Source organism: Sus scrofa, chromosome 4 (assembly GCF_000003025.6).
Source record: "Sus scrofa isolate TJ Tabasco breed Duroc chromosome 4, Sscrofa11.1, whole genome shotgun sequence".
Classification (NCBI taxonomy): Eukaryota; Metazoa; Chordata; class Mammalia; order Artiodactyla; family Suidae; genus Sus; species Sus scrofa.
This window is the reverse complement of record NC_010446.5, coordinates 24,768,769-24,794,563: the sequence shown is the minus strand read 5'-3', so window position 1 is coordinate 24,794,563 and position 25,795 is coordinate 24,768,769. Positions and strand designations below refer to the sequence as shown.

At 32.1% G+C, this 25,795-nt stretch overlaps 1 protein-coding gene across 5 annotated transcripts in view; it reads right to left on the bottom strand.

Annotated features, from left to right (window-relative positions):
* Window positions 1-25,795, bottom strand: part of CSMD3 (CUB and Sushi multiple domains 3) — a 1,223,593-nt gene that overhangs the window by 1,076,893 nt on the left and 120,905 nt on the right. For all 5 annotated transcript variants that reach the window (XM_021090582.1, XM_021090583.1, XM_021090584.1 and 2 more), the window contains exon 2: window positions 3,274-3,496. In XM_021090582.1, coding sequence (XP_020946241.1) covers window positions 3,274-3,496 — 223 coding nt within the window. The remainder of the gene's footprint in view (window positions 1-3,273; window positions 3,497-25,795) is intronic.

The following is a 25,795-nucleotide window of genomic DNA, read 5'->3' as shown; positions in this document are numbered from 1 at the left end:
ATTGATATAAATTAACATATACAGTATGACCCTAAATATATGAATATGTCTCTGCCTCATGAGAGTGAGGGATATGTTTTTCACCTTTTGCTTTAACTTTCTCATTGAGAAATGCAGTATTTGCATATTTTAAGCTAAATGTATAACTATAAAAGTGTTCTCTAATGGTGTATTGCTATAAGTATCAAATTCAGTCACCACTATCAATTTTTATTTAATAAATTTTAAAAAACTCATAGAAAAATAAGCAGAAGCATCAATAATTGGAGTTATAGAGAATAGCTTAAAAATATGAAATTGTGGTTACAAAACCCATCATTCCTTTATACCAGCAAGAATAAGGCCTACAAATCATCTTTTGTGTGTTATTACAATGCAAGTATAGCACACCATTTAAAAAATTTACTGGAGCTCATTAAAAGTAATAAAACATGAGTATCAATTTCTGAAAGAGAACAGCATATATACCATAAGGGCATATATTAAGTAAGGATGTGAAAGAGAGAAAAAGCAAGAAAACAGTGAGTCAAAGGACAAACACAAAAATGAATCAAACTGCCAGGAGCAGTTTAGTCTTCTATTCAAACAGCAGGCTGTATCTAAGCACAGTCTGGAAGGAGCTATAGGTTACACATTGGATTTTTTCCCCTAATCTTGCTATTTAAAATCAGTTCTATATTAGCAACAATATTTTAAACATAAATGTCAATAGATGCATTATATATCCACACTTAGCAAAATGCTCTAGAAAACATTACAATTGAGTTCATAAAACAAATACGAAGGATAAAGTTATAGTTGACCTTTCTGTGTATATCTTTATATATACTGTACAGTTTTTCATTAAATCTTACCTAATATGGCTAAAAAGAATTGGATTCAATTTACAAATCAATGCATAAACCATGGAGATATATCTTTATTATATGTATATATATTTGTTTTGTTATTTATTTATTATCAGCTTAAGCTCTGAATTAAGACAAATCTAGATTGCAATGATGATCCTGCCTCTGGCTACTTTTAACAGTGTTAACCTTGGGTAAGTAACATAAGTCTCATTTTCCAAGTTATAAAATTATGATGTTAATAATAGGAATCCCTTTTCACATTGTTTGAACAGGGGAGAAGTAAATAAAACAAATATAAGATATTTCGCACAGTGTCAGATATCACTTAATAAATGTGTGTGGTTTGCTTCACTGAGCTTTTATTTCACTGTGTTCCTCATAAAATCTCTGTAAATTAAATGTCGTTATTCTCCACTTACAGATTAGGAAAAAATGAATGAGAGCAATAAATTTATTTTCCCCATCTGATCAGCTTTTAAATTCATAGAGTCCACAATTGTTTTAAAAAAAAAGAATGGGGTATAATTAAAATGTGTGCCTCATTTTTGAGAGGATCTGAGAGATCCTTGTACAAATAATACTATCAGTGGATTGATAGAAACTACCAGATAACATTTAGAGAGATTTATTTCTTTTTCATATTTATACCAATGATAGAGCGAACTTTGCTGATGCAAAGTAAGTATACAAAAATATTTGTACTTTTATATACAATAATTTAGCTTAATTGACGTTCTAATAAGCATCTTTCTTTTTTTTTTTTTTCATGGCCTATAATCTGATTGAATGTGTACAGGTGAAAGCAGATATCCACACTCACACTCACATACACAGTGCCATGTTTTCCTATCTATCCAGCTCTATCATTACCAGGATATAGAGATTTTAATCATATTGACAGCGATGAGGAACTAGCACTGTTGATGTGTCTACTATACCGTAGATATTTGAAATGGATGCGTATTAAAAGAGTAAAAGGAAGCAGAAAACTAAGTTAGAGATTCTCAGTAAATAAATGTGAAGTGTAGAGAAAAGAGAGAGAGAGGGAGGAAGGAAGAAAGGAAAGAAGGAAGGAAGGGAGGGAAAGAAAAAAACCTTATCTGTATTCAACTTTTCTCTGTAGAGACATGTGGTTGGAAAAAATCTATACATTTTTTTTAACTGTCATTCTGACTACAAATAGTTTAAATGTGGTATTAAGAGAACTTTATATTCACTCAGAATTTTCACACACATTATCTCATGAGATATTCAGAAGAGTATGGTGAGATGGATGGTACTGTCTTTATTATTAACATCTTCTAGTTTAAACACAAATGACATGGATTGCTCACACAGCCAGTGAACAACAAACCTAACACTATAATGCAAATCTTATCTTCTAGTTCAACAGTTTCTCCACTATTATATGTCTTCTTACTAAAAATGGAAGATAATATATATCAATTTTTAATTTAAAATCATGAAAAAAATCAATGCAAAGAATATGGACAACCAGTGAATATACCAAAACTCAATTTGATAGTCTGATTCCTGTTAATCAGGAAGGCAAGTATACAGTAACAGAATCACTGAATCATAACTCAAACATAACCAAGTATGTAAGGGTCTTTACATACTTAAAATTATCTGCTTAGAATATTTTGAATTAGAAGTTTAAAAAAAATATACTACAGTTAAGGAAAAATATACACACTTGGTAAAAAAATATACACACTTGGTAAAAGTCTAGAACTGAATGAAATATGTAGTATCTGACATTTTAAATTTTTGGCTCAAGTACAGTTGATATATATTTAAAAAGAGTTTTTGATAAGACAGCAAAACTACTCATATATCTGGACATCATATTTGCTAAAAAGAACTTTCGAAGAACAACTTAGAAGTTAAAAGTAAATAATTTCTTTTGTGTGGACAGAAACATGAATGTTTCTGCTCATGATATACAAGGGTCTACTTTTCAGATATTTAGACTTTATAAACCATACACGTTATCTAAAATTAATGTATTCTTCTATAATATAATTATTGATTTTAAGTATTTTTTATATTTTTATATGTTAAAATTGGGAACATACCCCTGAAAGACATGATATGCTTTCACTTTACTAAAAGTTATGCCCATAAAAAAGGAAGCCCTGAGGTAAGTATTTTAAAAAACAAAATAGCTTTAACTATTTTAAGAGGTACAACTTAATTTGCATTCACTTTTTTCAGAGATAATATTAATAAACTCATATTATGAAGTCAGAGATATGGAGCTAATTTGTTCATGGGATGATATATTTCCAAATGAATAACAGTTGGATGGCAAATATGATTTTATTATAATCACACCACAAATGTTAAGCATTCTTTGTAAAATAAACCACTTTACCCAATAAATATCTCCCTCCATTTTTTCCATTTAAAATACACTAACCTTGTCCTAAAGTTTGTAGGATGAGGATGTCCATCATATAAGGATAAGTAGTCGTATTCTTCTTCTAGAGCAAATGACTGAAAAACAATTTGTATTCTATTTCGTTCTTCTGCTATTATTACCCATGTACAGTTTGCACCATTTGGATATCCATATGGAAAACCAGGGCTTTCTATAGTGCCATTAAGTCCTTTTAAAGTTCCACCACATGTATAAATAAATCCTGTAACAAAAGACAAATAAACAAAAATTAATATTATATGATACAAGAAAACTCCAGAATGTATATTATTTTGAAAAACCCTTTTGATTTTCCAAGACTCATGTTACAATAATTTTGTAAATTCAACTTAAAAGCTAGGTAAATTATTTAACTTTTTGTTATAAAAGGTAAAACATAAGTAGCAAAATACTTGAAGATGTGTCATTTATCATACATTTTGTCATTAGTAATTATAAACCAGTTAATGAAATTAAATCCTCCACACTTCTGATTCATTATCCATTGCATGATCCAAAATGCAAATACAATCCGAGAAGTAGTTTCCCATCTAATTGGTATCTTCCCTGAAGTAGTTTCTAATCTAATGTGGACACTCATATAAACAACCTCGAAAAATTCAATGATGTTAGTCTGCATTTGGGTCTTAAAAAATTAACTACAGTTTTTCCTAGTAAACCATGCTAACTTTTTTGTGTATGCAAATATCTACCATGCAGCCAAAGTGCCTAGGAAGATCTGTCGCATTCTGATTCTAGCAGAGAGAGAGATGGCTAAGACATAAACAAGCAAACAAACCGTGTATAATTGCTCTTTGGCCGGAGCACAATCCTAAACTGACCACATCACAACTTAGATATCACAAGTTTAGAGTGATATCTAAAGCTGAGGAGAAAAATTGAATCCTGGACGATTGACAACAGCCATCTTTTAAACTTTCCTGTTTGTTCTGTGGGAGGTCTAAATTGTTGAGAGCTTGACTCCTAAAGATAACTGGAAAACATACCATTTTTCTTAAAGAATTATTTTTTTATAAATATATTCTGCAGTCACACTGGTTAATGTAAAACCCTAAGATTTATAAAATAGAGAAGGTGGTCCACAGCATGTATCCAGACTAGTCTACAGGCAATTAAAGCTAGATCTAGAGACAGGCATCTATGATTTCAGAAGTTCTGGTTTCTTCACCTACCTGCCATTTCCACATCTTTGTGTTTTACATGAAGCTTAACTACCATGAAGCTCCTTTCTCCAAGAAAGAATGAGTATATGTAATAAAAGTATGGCTATTTTTTGAAAGTATAAGGAGCCATGAATCAAAGATGGGAAGCCCAGGATATAGATCATGGCAGGTGGAGGCTAATCTGTATGTTGTTCATTCCACACTCTTTTCACAAGAGCATCTTGTTTTTGAAAGGGGTGCCACATCTCTACCAAACAGCTATGTGCTTTGGAGTAATTGACTTTACCGACTAATGGTGAGGTGGCTGGCTAAGAGCTGGATTAATCAGTATAACTCTATCCTCCTAGCCGTATTTAATTTAGCAATATGCTCTAATTATCTTTATATATGGCTAAGTCCTAAGTCTGAGATATTCAGTATGGGATATGTGGCATTGTTTCTGTGATTCTTTTGCCCTTTCAAAAAATTACCAAGTTGGATAAGGTAAAAGTTTTTTTAAAAAACAATATTTGTGTGCATACTTATATTTTTGCTCCTGTACCAAAAGTTGAATAGGGCATTTTGTGATTTTCAAAAATAAAATAAGAGAAAGGTCCCTTTTAAAATTGCTTCTTACAGAGCAATTACTTTGAAGCCTTAGGTTAATTAGCTATCACCCATTTCTATTAGTTTTCTGCCTGAACAGCTTCCAATTTGAACTTCATAACTAAATGCAAGCATGAATCCCTTCAGCTACAATCTGATCTATGGGTTGTTACATATTCTCAAGCCCCATAACCATGATAGTTTTAGAAAAAGGACATATGTCCTGAAATAACATGCACAGCTTTGTCCACTAACTCTTCAAGAGCCTGCTGATTCATGCATTTCAATTCCTTTCTTTTTTTTCTCTAGACAAATTAGGAATCACATCTATTTTAAGCTTCTTATCTGTATTCTTCGTTTTATTTTCCTTTTTGTTTATATAGGTTTTAGTAAACATCACAGTATTCATAATAATAAAGTATATATTTCCAACGGAAGGTTTATATCTTTATCTTTCACTCTTGAAAGGTCAGAAGTAAATCAAATTTTAAAAGCAAAACATTTTCTTCATTTACTTATGTTCAAAAGGTTAGTCATTCTTACTAGTTTATCTTTCCAGGCCATGAATCTTTCTAGGCATATGAGTATATATGATAATTTCTATGCATTACATATATTTTATAGACTCAGTCATACTAAGCATATTTTCCTGAATTTTTAAAAAATTTTGTAAAATATCACTGATATTTTTCTGGACCCACATGTATACATCTACTACAATTTTTTGTACTATAATTGATTCAACATATCTCCTTATGAAGTCTTCATTCTTTGTAGTTTCAAAGGTGTAAAAACCATCTTCAAACATAGCCTTGTGCGCTTGTGTGATATATCCTGCAATTGGAATTCCAAAAATAAGAGTACTAAATTTTAAATTTAGATACATAGAGCCAAACTATCCTCAATAAATGTCAAAATATCTGCTACTTTCATAAGGGATTAAGTGTTTCCTACCTCCAACCCTGATTTTGGCAGCACTAGATATTTCACAAGGAAAATTTTGCAAGGTAAAAAATATTATCTTACTATTTCATTTTGCATTTTTCTAGTATTAGGACCAAACATTTTGTTATATGCTTCATTCATTTATCATTGTCCTTTTATAAATTGCTGCACCCTAGCCTTCACATATTTTTTAATAGATACTTTACCTTTTCTCACTTCTCTTTAAGGATCCAGTTGCTTAGGATTCTGGTTATTTATTGGTAAGCAATACTCGCCTTTCATATACTATACATTTCTAAAGGAAATAACTTTGCTTATTCATTGCTCTCATAAATTCACAGTTCCTTACTGTTCTTTATAGTACATGTGAAGCTTCATCTCCTTTGATGATCTTTCTTCAATATTAGTTCATCTATTCATCACACATGTTATACCTTAGGATGAAATGACTAAAAGTTCTTAGTCTGTCTTCATGACAAACTACAACATGAAATAGCAAGGAAATATAGATTATTGTATTATTACTGAATAAATGCAATGATCAGCATTAGCATATTTTGCTGTGAGAACATGTGGAAGCAAAACCTAATCTATATAATTCAGTATGTATTTATGGAAAACTGGTCTCAAAAATACGGTATTACAAATTTCCAAAGATTCAGCCTTTGACAGTTTCTGGATAACTTGTGTTGTATTTTTCACACCTTAACATTTAATATTCACTTAGTCAATTTATACTTGAAAAACAACTAAAATTTATATGATTTATGTTATATTGTCAATAAGAACTTTGTTAACAATGTAGATTTTTAGATGTTTTCTCTTTTTCTTCTATGTCCATATTTTACCTTTCCTACACAGTAAAGAACTATGTAATGATGATTTATACAGTATTTTTTGATATTTAAAGATTCCTTCTGTTCCTTTTGTGCTAAGTTCCATGCTAGAAGAACATTCACAGTTGTGCTTAATTTTTACTTTTCTCCCCCCACACTTGTGTTTATCTATTGCAATTGGGCTTTTGTGCCAAATTGTATTTACAAGAGTCCCTTTTCCCCTCCATCTTTGAGTTCACAGTTTTCCAACACACAAAATTTGTGTGATAAAAAAAATGGTACATGGAGTTCCCGTCGTGGTGCAGTGGTTAAAGAATCCGAGTAGGAACCATGAGGTTGCGGGTTCGATCCCTGCCCTTGCTCAGTGGGTTAACGATCCGGCGTTGCCTGAACTGTGGTGTAGGTTGCAGACGCGGCTCGGATCCTGTGTTGCTGTGGCTCTGGTGTAGGCCGGTGGCTACAGCTCCGATTGGACCCCTAGCCTGGGAACCTCCATATGCCGCGGGAGTGGCCCAAGAAATAGCAAAAAGACAAAAAAAAAAAAAAAAAAAAAAAAAGGTACAGAATTCAACAGCAGTAATTAACTGTTTTATTGCGGTGAACAACACATAATATGAGGTCTATCTTCTTACCAGTTTTGGAGTGTACATTTTTATACAGCAGATCTGTAGACTTTTTCGTCTTGCTTGAATGAAGCACTATATCCATTAACAGTAACTGAATTTTCTCATCTCCATAGCCTTTGGAAACTGCCATCCTACTTTTTGCTTCTCTGAATTTAACTACTTTGAATATCTCAGATAAGTAGAATCAAGTAGTATTTGTTCTTCTGTGCCTCACTTGCATCATTTAGCATGATGTTTACAAGGTCCACCCAGGGTGTAAACTATGATAGTATTTCCTTCTTTTTTTAAAAAAAAATTTTTGTCTTAGGGCAACACTGTGGTATACAGAGGTTCCCAGGCAAGGGATTGAATCAGAGCTGTAGCTGCCAGCCTATGCCACAGCCACAGCAATGCCAGATCCAAGCCGTGTCTATGACCTACTGCAGAGCTCAAGGCAACACTGGATCCTTAACCCACTGAGTGAGGCCAGGGGTGAACCCGCGTTCTCATGGATAATAGTCAGATTCGTTTCTACTGAGTCATGACAGGAACTCCAATACTTCCTTCAATTTTCCATTGTATATACACACCTCATTTTCTTGATGCATTCACCTCTCATTGGACATATGGAGTGTTTCCACTTCTTGGCTGTTGTGCGTAATGTTGTAATGAACATGAGAGTGCAAATATCTCTTTGAGATCCTGATTTCAATTCTTCTGGATAAATACCCAGGAGTGGAATTGCTGGATCATATTGCAGTTTTATTTTTAGTCTCCTGACAAACTTTCTTTTAAAAAGTTTTCCATAGTACTGTACTACATTCTCATTTCAGTTCACAAGTGAGTGCTCCAATTTCTCCAATACTCACCAACATTTTTTTTTTTATGATAATGGCCATCCTAAAAGGTATGATGAGATCTCATTGCAGTTTGAATTTGCAATTTTCTGATGATTAGTAATATTCACCATGTTTTCATATAGCTGTAGGCCACTAGTTTGTCTTTTTATTTTTATTTTTTTGCAGAAATGTCTATTTTAAGTCCTTTGTCCACTTTTTGAGTTGTTTATTAGTTGTTGATTTGCAGAAGTTCTTTATAAATATTGGCTACTAACACTATACCAGATATATGGTTTGCAGATATTTTTGTTCCATTCTATAGGTTGCCTTTTCACTCTGTATATTCCTTCTTTCATAGAAATTATTAGTTTGATATAGTCCTTCTTGTCATTTTTATTTTTGTGGCCCATGATTTTGGTATAATATGCAAGAAATTATTGCCAAGACCAATGTTGAGAAGATTTACCCATAAATTTTCTTCTAGGAAATTTATAGTCTGGGTCTTATATTTAAGTTTTTAATCTATATTGACGATTTTTTTGTGTAGTATAAATTAAGAATCCAATTTTATTCATTTACATATGAGTATCCAGTTTTCCCAATACCATTTGTAGAGGAGACTATTCTTTACCCATTGAATATTCATGGCACACTTGTTGAAGATCAGTTGACTATATATATGTTTTTTTTCTGTCCTTGATTTCTTGTTCCTTTGGTTGAAATCTCGGTCTTTATTCTAGTACCCTACTGTTTTTACTGCAGCGTAATTATATATTTTAAAATCAGGAAATGTGACGCCTACAGCTTTCTTTCTCAAGATTATTTTAGCTATTTGGACCCTTTGTAGTTCCATATGAATTTTGAGATTGTTTCACAATTTCTATAAAAAATGCCATTGAGATTTTGGTTTGGTTTGCACTGACTATATCACTTTGGGCAATATGAGGGTTTTAACAATATTAAGTCTTCAAATTTGTGAACACAGGATATTTTCCCATCTTTTGATATGTTTTTAAAAAATTTCTTTCTACAATATTCAGTCATTTTCAGGAAACATGTTTTTGTTTCCTTGGTTAAGTTTATTCCTAAGTATTTTTTTCTTTTATGCTATTGTAAGGGGATTGTTACTTATTTTCTTTTTATATTGTTCACTGTCAGTGTATAGAAATGCAGCTGACTTTTGTATGTTGATTTAGTATCCTGTGAATTTGTCGTATCTGATTATTAGCTTTAACAGTTTTTCAAAGAAATTCCTAGGATAATCAGCAGTTGTTTTTTTTTTTTCTTCTTACTGAAACTGACAAACTGATGCTAATATTTACATTAAATGCAAAGAACCCAGAATAGCCAAAACAATCTTGTAAAAGAAAAACAAAGATGGATGATTCACACTTATTTATTTAAAAACTATTTCAAAGCTATCGCAATCAACAGTATCAAACTGGCCTAGGGATGGTAATAGTGCTTAATTCAGTAGAATTGAGAGTACAAAATATACCCTTGTATTCATAGAAACTTGATTTTGAGGGAGTCAGAAAAGAATAACTTTATTTTTTAAAGTAAACTTTCAAATTTAACATACTTTTCTTTTTTCTTTTTCTTTTTAGGGCCTTTCCCATGGCGTATGGAGATTCCCAGGCTAGGGGTCAAATTGGAGCTGTAGCTGCCAACCTACACCACAGCTCACTGCAACACTGGATCCTTAACCTACTGAGTGAAGCCAGGGATCGAAGCCATGTCCTCTTGGATACTAGTTGGGTTCGTTAACCGCTGAACCACAGCAGGAACTCCTAAGATACTCTAAAGTCACATGCAGTTGTAAGGAATGACTTTTGTCCATATTTTAATTGGAGGACTAGGGATTTTTACTGTTGGATTATGAAAGTTTTTATGTATTCCAGATAGTAGCACTTTTCTCCACTCTGTAATTTCCAAATCTTTCTCACATTCTGTAACTCATCTTTTCATCTTCTTAATAGGTTATTTGGTACAGCAAAAGGTTTTAATTTTGATGAAGTCCTCTTTAACAATATTTTATTTTATGGATCTTGCTCTTGCTTTGGTGTAAAGACTTAGGTTTTTGTTTTTTTGCTTAGCTTTAGATTCTAAATATTCTCTCATTTGTGTTTCTAAAAGTTTAGTAGTTTTTGGTTTCGCATTCAAATTGTGATCTATCATTAATTACTTTTTGTCTGATGTATCAGATTTAGGACAAGGTTAATTTTTTTTTTTTTTTTTTTTTGGCTTTGTCCAACTGCTACAACAACATTTGCTGGTAAGTTGCTTTTTTTTTCCCTCCGTTGCAATATTTTGGATATTTGTCAAAATTATTTGGGCATATTTGTGTAGGTCTATGTCTGGATTCTCTGTTCTGTTCCATTGATTTATATGCGTATTTATTTGTTAGTGCCACAGTTTTTATTATACTATCTTGCTAATTAAATTAAACCTATATATCTATTTGTGGAGAATCATATCTTTACTATGTTGAGGCTTTCGCTTTGTAAACACAATATCTTTCTCCATTTATTTGAATTCTCTAAGGTTTCTTTCATCTATCTGTTTAGTTTGCAGCATAGACAATCTGAATATGTTTTGTTAGATTCAAATCAGGGTATTTTCTTTTTTTTCTTAGTGTAAATGATGTTGCAGTTTAAGGTATCCACATGTTCATTGCTGGTATATAAAAACAATTGATTTTTAAATGTTTATTTTGTATCTGTGGCTTACTGAAGTTACTTATCAAATCTAAAGGTCTATTTGTAAATCCATGGGATTTTCTGCATAGCTAATCATAATACCCAGAACTTGGGACATTTTTATCTCTTTCTAATATTTATACTTTCTTATTTTCATATATTATAATCACATGCTTTTTCTTTTTAATCTCTTAATGTGGATTCCACCGATTTTTGAACATAGGACAATTCTTGCAATTTTGCAGTAAAACCTATTTGGTCATGCAATATTATTTTTTATATATTGCTAAATTCTGTTTGCTAATATTTTGTTGAGTTTTTGCATCTATAGTGATAAGGTATATTGATCTGTAATTTCCTTTTATGTACTGTGTTTATCAGGTTTTGAAATCATAGTAGTACCAGCTTTATAAAAATTAAACAAGCAGTGTTTCCGCTTCTAATTCTGGAAGATATTGTGTAGAATTGATGTTAAATCTTTTAAAGATATTTTTATAATTATCCCCCAAAACATCTGGGGTAAGGGATTTTCTTTTTGCAAGTTTTGTAATTATGAATTCTACTTCATTAATAGTTATAGGACTAGGGATATTTAAATTACTTATTTCATACCAAGTGAGGAATGTGTGTATGTGTGTAGTGTGTGTATGTATGTTTAAGTAATGGTGCATTCTGAGTTTCAAATTGATGCATATAAAATTGTTCATATTATGCCCTTATTATCCTTTTGATGTCTGTAGGGTCTGAGGTATAGCTCCGCTTTTATACCAATTGTGTCTTTTCTCGTTTTTTTCTCTGTCAGTCTTGCTAGTATTATGTCAATTTTATTGATTTTCTCAAAGAACCAAGTTTTTGTTTTACTGATTGCATTATTGTTTTCTTATTCCATTATTTATTTATGTATTTATTTATTTTTTCTTACTTGAATCTTTTTTTTTTTTTTTGGTCTTTTGTCTTTTTAGGTCCATACCCATGGCATATGGAGGTTCCCAGGCTAGGGGTTAAATTGGAGCTACGGCTGCCAGCCTATACCACAGCTACAGCAACGTGGGATCTGAGCCATGTCTGTGACCTACACCATAGCCACAGCAGTGCTGGATCTTTAACCCACTGATTGAGACCAGGGATTGAACCCACAACCTCATGGTTCCAGGTCAGATTCATTTCCGCTGCACCACCATGGGAACTCCGAATCTTTTTTTTTTCTTGGTTCATAATGATAGAAAGTTAGACAATTATTTTGAAACTTTTCTTTTTTTCTAATGCTTCTATTTGATATTATAAAGCTAATCTTCTTTAGCTGTCTCCCACAGATTTTGATATGTTGTATTTTCATTGAGTTTAATGTATTTTTAAATTTTCTTTGTATCATCCAATTCAAACCACAGTTATCACAGAAAAGAGTTGTTTACTATTTAAATTCTTAGAAATTTTCTTAAATTCTGTTACTGATTTCCAGTTTCATTCCATTGTAATCAGAGAAGATACTCTAGATGATTTAAATTCAAACTTGTTTATGTTTTTTGCCTGGTATATCATCTACTTTAACATATGTTCCTTGGATACCTGAAAATAATGTGCCTTCTGATGTTGTAAATAGTGTTCTGTGACATCTTGCTGGATGATGTATTGTTCTTTTACATCCTTACTGACTCATCTAGAAACAAGGTGTCTTTTTACTACAGTTGTTTGCAAGACATCTTTTTGTTTTTAGTTTTCAGGTAAATTATGATGTAAATGGCATGGATTTCTTTGGACCTATCCAGTTTAAAGTTTACTCGGCTTTTTGAATCTGTCTGTTTACGGCTCATCAAATTTGGGAAGTTTCAGTCATTATTTCCTTAACTACATCCCTAGGCCCATTCCCTCTTCTCCTTTCATGACTCTGATGACATGAATGTTAGATCCTTTATTTTCATCCCACAGGTCCTAGATGCTGTGTTAATTAAAATAAAATTTTAGTTGACTTTCTCTCTGTTATTCAAATTAGGTAATTTAATATCTCTTTTCAGTTTATTATTTCCTCTGTTTCCTCCATCCTGCTGTTGCACCCATCTATTAAGGTTTTCATTTTAGTTATTTTGCTTTTTGTGTCTAACATTTTGATTTGATTTTTCTTTATATGTTCAGTTCTTTGCTGAGATTTTGACTTCCTTGTTTAAATTTAATTTTTTTAAAAATTTGTTTCAAGTGTGTTTTCACTGTTTAATGGATTTTTTTATTATGACTGCTTTAAAATCTTTCTCATAGCAGTCAAAATTCTGTCATCTGGTGTTAGCATTCATGGATTATCTTTTTCTTCAGTTTGAGATCTTGTTGGCTCTTGGTATGATGAATGATTTTCATTTTTATTGGAACCTGGATAACTTCATATTATATTATGAGAATCTGGGTCTCATTTAAAACTTTTCTTGGCATTCCTATTGTGGCTCAGCAGAAGCAAATCTGACTAGTATGCATAAGAACGCAGGTTCAATCCCTGTCCTCCCTCTGCAGGTTAAGGATCCAGCATTGCTGTGAGCTGTGGTGTAGGTACCAGATGCGGCTCGGATCTGGGGTTGCTGTGTCTGTGGCATAAGCCAGTGGCTACAGCTACAATTCGACTCCTAGCCTGGGAATCTCCAGGTGCTGCTGGTGTGGCCCTAAAAGACAAAAAATAAACAAACGAAAAACCCAAACAAAACAAACAAAACCTTTTGTTTAACTGGCTTTTTCTGAGAATGCCCCATCAGAGAAAGTAAATGGCAGGAACTGCCTCATTACTCTCAGATGGAAAGAAAAGTTTCTTTCCTAACTGGCGTGTATTAACAAGCAGGGAAGTAGCATTGATATAACTGGTGGTGGTGAACATCCTGACTCTATGTTAGATATCTTCTGACACCAGCCTAGCAGGAAGCAGGGGCACCCTGTTACTGTGAGGTAGGTGTGGAAATCTAGGGTCTCCACAATGTTTATACTGACATTATAGTAGGAGTGAATGTTCCGATAAATGTCCCTGCTCACTTACCTTTTCAGACATTTGCATGGTAGGGTATCAGGAAAATATTTTTGTAGCTTGGTATGCATGAAATCATGGACTCTTCACTCAGTATTTGTTAGTTGGTGTAAGTAGGGGTGGGAACCAAATATTTATCTGTGGCATTGATGGTATAGACTTACTTATTGACTAAGATTTCTATAAAAAACAAAAGTGTCACTCTTTTCTTGGTCTTTTGGCCAAAGAAAGTAGGTTTTTTTGCTGATTTTTTTTTTTTTTTGAATCCCCAGAGAACTGGCAATAATGTCATTCCTCAGATGTCAAATTCCCAGCTAGTCTGCCTTTTTCTTTCCGCTTTTCAAAGTTTGCTTTTTATTACTGTTTGGGGGTTTTAGTTTTTCCTAGCAGGAAAAAATGGAGAAAGATATATTTGCTCCATTTTTCTGGAAGAGGAAATCTGGAAATTTTTATTATTTTTTCTTTTTGGCCATGCCCATATTAAGTGATAATTTCTGGGCCAGAGAATGAACCCATGGAAACCATTTTAATTTGTATATTTAATAGTTTTATTGCAGTGTAATTTACATATTCTAATGATTATTTTAGTGTTCTCTCTCAAAACATCCCCCATGAATGGCATTGAAATTTGTGCCTTACCCATATAATTTACTCTTCTTTTTTTCTAGAATAAATCTTAAGGTCTATTATCTCCATTTCTTTTTAACATACCTTTTTCCTTCAGTGAAACTTATTTTCCCTTCATTTCTGCTAAGACAAAATTTCAGGTCCGTCAGTGTCAAGCTGAAGCCGTTACAAACTATGAGAATCCCTACATGATGTTTTCCTCTTTTATGTTTTAAAATTCTGATTATCGTTTTATTTTTCAACATGTACTTTCCTTTACTGTTTTCTTTTTGGTGGATTGATACATGAAATATCTTTAAATGGATGAGAGATGTAAAGAAATTTCTGGTTTCTAGATAAAGCAAATAAGAAATAGATGTAATGAAAGTCATCAGAAATATGTTCAACCGTAATAAAAATACTTTTTTTATATTTTATTTTAAATTGTATGATCACTAACCATTGACAGTGTTTTGATTTAGGTCACGTCTGTGTAACATTACTGCACTAAAGATAAAGTTTGAAATAATCATTGAGAAACTTTAAAATTTTCACCTGGTGTCATTTTTTCAAAAATATCACTATTCATTATTATTTATTCTCTAAAATGTGAATTCATTGAGACTTATCTACATAAATCTTTTTTGAACTGTAAATGTAATTCATAGTTTTATTGAAAATATCAGTTTTTCAATAAGCCACATATTCTCAAGCCAGACATACTTATTTCACAATCTAACATGCCTTTTTTGAAAATTACTTTGTCTCATCCTCTTTATCTGTAAAATGGGATAATAAGAGTACCATTAAGGATTAAACATTCAAACAACTTCAAATCTCTTTGAACAGTATCTTAAGCATGATACTATTATTGATATCGGCTCCTCTTTCTCCATTTCCTCTTCCTCTTCTTTACTATTAAAATTATTATTTTAGGTCATGAAGTTCCATTACATAATTTAAATATTCCATTATCTTTTAATTAAAATACATGAATTTAAATAAACATACTGGAAAATCTCATTACCAATTTGTCAGAGAATAAAAAATTCTCAAATGTATCAAATATGCTAGCAGATGGATGCCTATGAAATGTAATTCCATAGCTCTAGTTCAAGTGATCAATAAAAACACATTAAATTATTTTATTCTTCTCAGAGTAGGAGGACAATTTTGATTTCAGAACATCACCCAAATGTTAACGCTGAAATGCCTTCTTTAAGGGAGAAAAGTTTTCCTGATAATGGTATATTTCCTATGTAGATTGGTAAAGAATGTGTAATCTTTATTTTCTGGATGAATACAGGACAATTGAGGCAAATTTGTTAATTGTGCTACTTAAAACTTTATTACTCTTGCTAATAGTTTTTTTCTTTTTTAAAAGTCTGCTTCTGAGTAACCATTAAAAATCTCTATGATATGCATTTGTCACTTTCATCTATTTCAGTTTTTTCCATATATTTGGACAATAAATTATTGGATAAATAGAGTTAAAATTATTAAACAGTTATGGTGAACTTACTTGTTTACCATTTTGAAGTAATCTTTAGATCCCTCAATGTATACCACATAAATTCTACTTTAACATCAGTATAGATACATTCAGTTATTTATGTTGTAATTATTGTAATATTGTGATCAGGATGGATTTCTTATAAGCCATGCTTAGTGTTTTTGCTTTTGGTATTTTTGTCAGTTCATGGGACAGTCTTTACTTTGGAGTATTTAATCTGTACAAATTTAAGATTCATGTATCTGGTTTTTGTTTCTTTAGCCTGTCATTTTTTCCTTTTACTTCCTCTTTTTTTTTTCCCTTTATATTAATTAAGTGGGCCTTTTTAGTGGATTTTTCTCTCTAACTGCTTGTTAGTTGCATATTGTATTAGTAGTAACCCCAGAGATTAAAATATTTATCCTTGATTATTAGGTTCAATTATAAATTAGTATTCGTCACTTTCTGAAGAAAGCAAGAATTATAGCTCCACCCCATCCCCTGGCTTGTGTTATTGCTTTTGTAGACATTAATTATACCTATAATTTAAACACCCCAAAGACAACACTAGAATTATATTAATTACTCAATATTTATTTAGGTTTACCTACGTATTTGCTCATATTATCATTTCAGTCCTTTCATCTAGGTTTATTTTTCTTCTGTCTGAAAAATTTTCTCCAGTATTTATTGTAATTTAGTTCTAGCAACAAATAATTTTATTTGCTTGATTTTTTGAGGTTTTATCTATTTTGTTATAATTGCTTTGATGGAAGGGTTGTCCAATACAATTCTTCAGAACTAGAATTAGAAATTTCACTATGTTGGCTTATCTTTATTTCTTATTGCTTAATCTTTATTTCTTATCACGTATTCTTCATTTTCTATCACACTAACCACCCTCTTTTTTAATCAACATAATTTTCCATTCTAAAAATCTATGTATGAGCTATATTACAAAACTCAACTAAAATATTTATTCAGGCAAAAAAATTACAGTGAATTCAGTAGATCAAGGCATTATCATTCATTGAGCTGGGCACCCAACTCTATACTGGGAGTTAGGTTTTATAAAACTTTTATAACAATGTTTCAACCTTAATATACAGAATCTAATGGTAAAAACAAACATAAATAATTGGTTGATATATATATGGCAAGTACTATAACATGAGTCTTTGAAAAGTTATTCTAAAATAGAGTCTTGTGAAAATAAAGAAATATTCAGATTCAAGTTGATCATTTAATGAGTTAAACTTGTCATTTTTACTCTAGTTTTGCTAGTATTAGGTAAATACATATCTTTTGGGTTTAACGTAAAAGATGAGATTGTTCAAGGAATATTTTCTAAAGTGTATCAATCATATTGCTCCACTAACATCTTGTAGACTGCCTTTACATTACAGACTTTATTATTCATACCATTCTGCATATCCAAAATATTCCTTCTTTACTACTTGACGGTAAGAAAGAAATACGGGAGTTCCCGTCGTGGTGCAGTGGTTAACGAATCCGACTAGGAACCATGAGGTTGCGGGTTCGGTCCCTGCCCTTGCTCAGTGGGTTAAGGATCTGGCGTTGCCGTGAGCTGTGGTGTAGGTTGCAGACGCAGCTCGGATCCCGCGTTGCTGTGGCTCTGGCGTAGGCCGGTGGCTACAGCTCCAATTCAACCCCTGGCCTGGGAACCTCCATATGCCGCGGGAGCGGCCCAAGAAATAGCAGCAACAACAACAAAGACAAAAGAAATACGTAATTTTCCTTTCTGGAGTTCATTGCAGTCTCTTATACTGTAGTATCCATGCATTGATTTATCCATTTTGTTATTAGCTAGGATACTCAACATATTCCATAATAATAGAATTACCAGACTTGAGGAATAACCAAACATTTGTGAATTTGTGGCATTTGTAAATTTCTAAAGTAAAAACTCAAGAAGAAAAATGGGAAAAACTAATCAGTGGTGAAAGAACATTTAGGGACAGATATGCCTCTTGAAAGTAGAAATAATCAAGCAAGGGAGAAAAACCTATCAATCTGGCAAATGAAATTACCTTAGACAAATATTATCAGATTGCATATAAACACTAGCCTATAATGTCAAAGGGTGGGAAATCAATCATCTCTTGTTTCTTCCTAACTTCAATATGTGATTCTCTAATGCATTTTCAAAAGCATAGACTTACTACTGGTAAATTTATATTCCAGGTGAAAATTATGAAAGTTGAATTATTTCTACAGCATCACCTATAGACTTATAAACAGTTCTTCAGAACATTATTTTTTAAAGATAGGATCAAGAATAAAATATGATAAAATTATAATATAAATTACTTTTAATCTGATCTGATTAATACAAAATTATTGAAGGACAAGTATAGTATTTAATTATCAAACATTGTAGTCAAATAAGATATCATATTAATATATATTAGTGTTTCAAATTTAAACTTTCAGAAATTGTGCATTTTCCCAGATGTTAACCATTCTACTTCTAATGATATATGCATTATATCTTTTTTCCCTTTGGACCAAAAGAACTTTTCTTAAAAGTATATCCATTACTATGATGCTTTTCATCATTTTTTTCTGTTACTAATACCTTAAATTTCTTCCTGAATTTGAGTCATCAAAATGGATATTAATTATAACTTATCATACCCCTGAACCATATGTGTTCTAAACTTGGTGGTTTTTGGGACAATTCCAATGCTTTTGAATAATCCAGAGGCTTCATAAAACCCCATGGTCTCCTTCTGAATAAGTTTTAATATTAGCTGTTTTTTTTTCTTTCTTTCTTTTTTTTTTTTTTGCTTTTTAGGGCCACACCCATGGCCTATGGAAGTTCCCAGGGTAGAGGTCAAATCAGAGCTGCAGCTGCCAGCCTACACCACAGCCACAGCAAGGCAGTATTCAAGCTTCAAGTTTAGTCTACAACTTATACCATAGCTCATGGCAATATCAGATCCTTAACCCACTGAGCAAGGCCAGGAGTTAAACTTGCCTTCTGATGGATATTAGTCAGATTTGTTTCTGCTGAGCCATGATGGGAACTCCAATGTTAGCTTTTAATTTTTATTATTTCTTTCCTCTATAAATAAAATATCCTCTACTTTTGCATCAGTCACCTTATTAATTTTATTGCCTTTTATACTCAGTAGCTTACACTGTTAAGAAAGTAAACATTGGATTTACAAAGAACTGGCCTTTATCACTTAACAGCTTCATTATCCTGAGAAGTTTAGACTCAGTTTCTTTCTCTGTAATTTAAGAATGATAATAAGAATTAGAATAGAAAATTCTTGTAAGGATTAGCAAAACATGTATTGCTCCTAGAAAACTGGAAAAGTGACTATTATTTAATCTTCTAAAAACTGTACTAGTTATGCCTATCTGGCTTTGAATCTGTCTTTTATGACATCTTTAAAGTTATTCAAGCTCTAGAATATTTTTGAAAGCTACAGAAAATCAGTTCACATTTCTTGCAATAATATCAAGCCAATCAAGCCACTTCTAAATGTATATAATGTTATAGTTCAAGGAAATAAACTGGGTTTTCGCATAATTTTCACAGTGCCCTAATGTGGGTAGAGGTTTTTTGTTTTTTTTTTTTTTCATTTAAAATGATTTATTGTCCTAAATTCAGAAATGTCCATATGCTGGTTAATACTTTCTCCCACTCAAATAACTCTACTTCTTTCCCTATACCACTTGAGAAGCTGTCCATCTACTGCATCACCACCCTTTGCCCTCTAGCCAACCTGCTTTAATTTGAATTTGGCCGATGTGAAACATAGCAGAAGATAAAATTCAAGAGAATAGAGAGGTCATTGTAATAATTGCCCTTGATCATCCCATACTGGTTACTGGCCATAACTGCCAAACTCTTCTTCCTTTCTTGGAAGAAGCTCTGTTTGTACAACAGTGAACTCATTTTACTCCCTTCATACCTTTAGCTCTAGAGCTCTATCAACTCTCTGCTGGGAACAATTTCCAAACAGTGATACGGAGAATTGGAGCTTGCATAGAGAACTGTGGTGCCACTGAGTTGAGGAAGAAGATATCAGAATTCAGGGCAAACAGAGCAACTAGACATTGTGGACTGGAGCATAAAAAAGATAGAGTTGTGCAGAGAGGGGTGCCCAGAAGTCTATATGCATGTTCACTGTAGATGCACAAAGCAAGACAATCTGAGTATTGTCAGATAATAGCTTCTCTGTGCTTTATGCTGAAACAGGGAATGTAGAGATTGAGCAGCATCAGGGAAGGGATTATTTCAGGATCATTTGGAAGCTTGCCTTCCTAGTGTAGCAAGATTTAATTAACATATGGTTGCCGTCCAACTGAAACATTAGGACTTTGACAGTATAAGCCCACACTGTGGAGTAATTTATACTCTAGACCTATTCTGTTAAAGCCTAAAGTTAAACTTTGACAATATCCACAGGGACACAAAGTTTGGAGACTGAGTCCTGACAAGATACAGAACTTGGCAAACACTTTGAGGTTTCCATAGATTACAAATTATAAAAACTATCAAGTACAAAGTCAAAACTACCCAAGTTCAAGATGATAAGAAAATAATTTGCATCCCTTCTAAATCAAGAATCAGCAGTCTTTGAAGGAAGACAACATAAACTATTCTCTAAAACATTATTCCCAAAGTCCAATTAAAATTCACTGGCAATTCAAATAAGCAGAAACAAATATAATCTGTAGTTATAGAAGAAGATGAAGAAGTGGAGATAAGAGGAGCAGGAGGAAGAGAAAGAAGAGGAAGAAACTAGAACTTAGCCCAAAGTAGCTCAATATAGGACTTAGCAGAAATGGTTCTAAAGCAGCTATTTTAAAATCTGTTGAAAGCTTTTATTTCATCTAAAATTTTCTATAACTTCTCTAAAATATTAGAAGAAAATAAGATCATCTTAATGAGTAAACAGAGAATCTTGTAGAGAGGAGGAAACCAAAAAAGAATCAAACAAAATTCTAGAACTTACTTGAGTGAACATCACATTTGATTGTAAAATAAAAAAATAAAAAAATTGTGAACTTGAAGATATAAAATATAAATCATCCACTTTTTAAAGTATTAGAGGGAAAAAATGAAACAAAATGAAAAGAACCCCAGAAATCTGTTGGGGCAATGGTAAATGGCTTAAAATAAATAACTGGAGTTTTGGAGGAAAAGAGTGAGTCTCAAGACAGAAAAATATAGGCAAAACAACAGCACAGCTTTACAGATCTTAGAAGTTTGGCAGAATAAACAAAACCACAGCTATGCAAAACATAGTCAAAATGCTGAACTCAAAAAGAAAATTATGTAAGTAGCTGGAGAAAAAAATTACACACAGGAGAGCAAGGCTAAGAAAAATACAGGCTTATAAAAAATAATTGCAATCAGAATACAATATAAACAAAATTTTCAACTGATAAAAATATTCAACTTACATTGCACAAAAATATTTTAAGGGTGAATTTAAGATAATTTTCAGGTAAATGAAACCTGAAAAGAATAGCGTTCTGCAAACCTGCAGTGCATAAGAGTGCAAAAGGATGTATTTCAATTAAAAGATAAATGATAGCATCTGGAAATTAGAAGCTATATAAAGGATGGAAAAATAACATAAATGGTTAAGGAATGCTAAAAGACCATGTTTTCTTTCTTCTCATAATTCCTTTAAAATTCAAATGGTTGTTTACAATGGTTTATAATGTGTGTATAAAGAAAATCTTATTCCAACAATCCAAAAAAGATATGAAGTTTCAATTAAATGCAATTATATTTCTTTATTACTTTTGTTAAATATGAGGTAGAAATTATGAAATAAGAATTAAGGAAGGGGTGATGTCAGGTGCAAAGTGTTAGAAGAGAGGAAAGTCAGAATTTTCACCGTAATATAAAATCATTTTAAATTGACTTTTTCATATGATTTAATAGAGATCAATTCATTGCCCCATTTTCAGAGTTTATATAAAATTTTATGATTCACTTATTGCATGTTTCCCTATTTTTCGCAGATTAACTTAACATTTTCATGTGCTGCAAGAATTTGTTCATTTGTTTAATTGATTAGAGCTATAAAGAACAACTGTAATATTTATATTTTAAAATTTCCATTGACTATTACTGTGCAAAATACACTGATAAAAATCAATAAGTGTTTATTAAGGTTTTAAAAATGATATTCAATATTGAATTTTATAGCTATCTTAGGATTCAGAAAATAAATAGAAATATAGTTTAATTAATACATCTTAATTTTTTCACACACATTATAGTAATTTTATATTCAAGAGCCATCAAATTAGCACATTATTTTCTTCATATTCTTTGTAGGTCTATAGGTTGATTCATACTAGTATATACCATTCTATACTAATATATTGGTATTTTTCATACTAGGTGAATTAATCTCTGAACGTAGAAGTGGTAATTTCCTATGAATGAGAAAGTGAGGAACAAAACATGAATGTTGAAACAAAATATTCCTTTGCTTTTAAACTATTTTGTATCATCTTTTAGTTCAAAGTGTTAATTCAGCCCTTTCTTAAATATTTCATTAACTCTGGCCCCTTTTGATTTGTAACTGTCTAAGGACCTAAAACCAAAGTTATCTAGAAATTGTAGAGCATTTTATTGCTATCTAGTTGATTCACGTGTATTGTTTTATTCTTTCTAGTTAGATCCCACAGTCCTTGAGAACAAAATTATGCAATTATACTGCTTTTTATTTTTGTTTTTGTTTTGTTTTTTGCCAAAATGAAAAGAATTGTGAAAATAACTATTAGGTAGTATATGGAATTTGAACTCCTTGAAAGTAAAGAATTGGAGATACAGGTTTATAAATCCATGCTTGCTTTAAAATAAAATGAAAGTCTACTCCTAATTGTAATATTCCCACATATACTCTGGCTCCCTAATCTTTTATTTTATTCATGTGAATTTACATGTAATATTTACATTATACTTAACTATCCTTTGAGCATTGACCAACAAAAATCACAGCAAGTACTGTGAGACAAAGTTCAAAAAATTTAGCATTGGAAGATATAGTTTAATATTCCAACAATTGGTGTTTATACATCCATGGGCATGCCAAATTGTCTAAGTTCTCTCAATATTAAAATAGAAGATAAAATTTTAACATAAATGACATAAATTAGCTTTGTAATGAGCAAGAGAGTAGACATTAAAGTAACATTATTAACTTTTGTTATCTCCTGGTAGAAAAATAGTAACTAATTTTGCACAGCACTTATAATTCATAAAAATTTCATTATTTTGCCTTTGGATTGATCAATGGCTTTCACTCACTCTTGCTGTGGATAAATATTGTACAAGTTTGGTATGTCATTTTTATTCTTTGGACTGCACTTTCACAATTAAAACTATGTAAAATGATTTTATAAGAAATAAAAGTAAATTACATAAAGTGCCCACCATATATATAAGGCATAATATGTACTTAAGGCAACATAACTTATTAATTATATAGTTATTCACAAGTATTGATAAATATTAGAAGTATTGATAAATATCATAAAAAGCAATGTCTATAAACCCAACCTATTTACATTGAAGACATAGAAATTATGAAAAGTAAAATGATCATGGCTTTGTATGTGAACTTGAATAAAGATCTCTTAGAATTTTTTCAAAAGTACAGTCCTTTTACGCTAATATAATTATAATGCAAATGTTAAAAGTGCTTTATTACATAAAACTGCAAGTTTTAAACATCAAAATTTCTCTCAATAAATTTATATGAAATGTAATATAATTTATATGACAGTGTATACTAAATATTATATTTGATGTATAGGCTTGCTAGTAAATTCCAAAAGTTGAGTAGACAAAGATAAACACAAGTATTCATAGATTTAGGATACTTACAAAGTAAAAAAGTTTGTCTTAGGGAGTTCCCATTGTGGCTCAGCAGTGAAGAATCCGACTGGTATCCGTGAAGATGTGGGTTCCATTCCTGGCCTCGCTCAATGGGTTAAGTATCTGGCATAGCTGTGAGCTGTGTGGTGTAGGCTGCAACAGCAGCTCTGATTCAACCCCAAGCCTGGGAAATTCCATATGCCACATGTGAGGCCCTGAAAAGCAAAAAAAAAAAAAAACAAACAAAAAAAAACCAGCAAAAAACAAAAGACACAACACATGCACACACACAAAAGATTGTCTTAGAAGTCTCACAGAATGCAGACCTACCCTGATGCAGCCTATTTGGGTTATTCAAAATAAATTCTTCATTTACGGTTTATCTCTTATACTATAATAAAGAAGACAAATATTTAGTCTTGAGATTTGCTTCTATTTGTTTATTTATTGCTTTTTTATTTTAGGGCTGCACCTGTGGAATACAGAAATTCCTAGGCTAGGGTTTGAATAAGAGCTATAGCTGCCAGCCTGTGCCACAGCCACAGCAACCCACACCACAACTGAAGGCAATGCTGGATCCTTAACCCACAGAGCAAGGCCAGAGATTGAACCTGCATCCTCATGAGTACTAGTCAGATACATTACTGTAGAGACACAGTGGGAACTTCTGCCTCTATTTATTTTAAGCACATTGCATGTAATAGCTCATTTAATCCTTTCAACAGCCTGGTGAAGTTGCCCTGTACTTCTCTCAATTTTCAGTTGAGAAAACAGGCACAGAGAAAAAAAGAAAAAGAAAAGAAAAAAGAAAGAAAAACAGAAATTAAGAGAAATTGCCCAGATCATGCCACTATCTTTTAAAATTGTAATGTATTTTTTATTTTTTAAGGGCCACACCTAATGTATATGGAGTCGAATTGGAAGTACAGCTGAGGCCTATGCCACAGCCAAGGCAAGACCAGATCTGAATCATATCTGCAGGATCCTTAACCCACTGAATGAGGCCGGGTATCAAACCTGCATCCTCATGGATACTAGTAGGGTTCATTTCTGCTGAGCCACGATGGGAACTCTGTGACTTTTTTTTTAAAGTTTCATTTTTATAAGTTCTTTACTATGCTGATTTTTCATTTTTGGTCTAAGTTAGTTCCATTCTCTTCTCACCATAAACCCTTAGTTATTATCTGATAGGATTTGTTTTTTCTTAATTTTCTATAATTTTTTCTTTGAGATTTTCTAATTTTTTTTTTTTTTTTTTGTCTTTTCTAGGGCTGCATCCATGGCACATGGAGGTTCCCAGGCTAGAGGTCTAATCGGAGCTGTAGGCACCGGCCTACGCCAGAGCCACAGCAACTTGGGGTCCAAGCCGCGTCGCGATCTACACCACAGCTCAGGGCAACGCCGGATCCTTAACCTACTGAGCAAGGCCAGGGATCGAACCCACAACCTCATGGTTCCTAGTTGGATTCGTTAACCACTGAGCCATGATGGGAACACAAATATTTTTCTAAAATTTAACTAGTTATTTGACCCTGGCCCCCACCCTTGGTAGGTTAACTTTGTGAGTCTTTAATCTTATATTCCTTTAAATTTCTTCTCTGATAAGAAATACAAAACAATTTTTTTAGACCATAAATGTAAAATAAAAGGTCTTGGAAAAAAATTCTAAATTGGCTTTTCAAAAGACAATTAAATATTAAGGAATCACAAAGCTCTTTTCATTCTTGTGTCAAAAATCAAAGGCATATTTTACTGATAATGGAAAAACTAGCTGACAATACCAAGAAAACTAGATTGAAAGAAAAATGAAGCTCTGTGTGTCCAAAAACATACAGATATTATATGCAGGGAGGA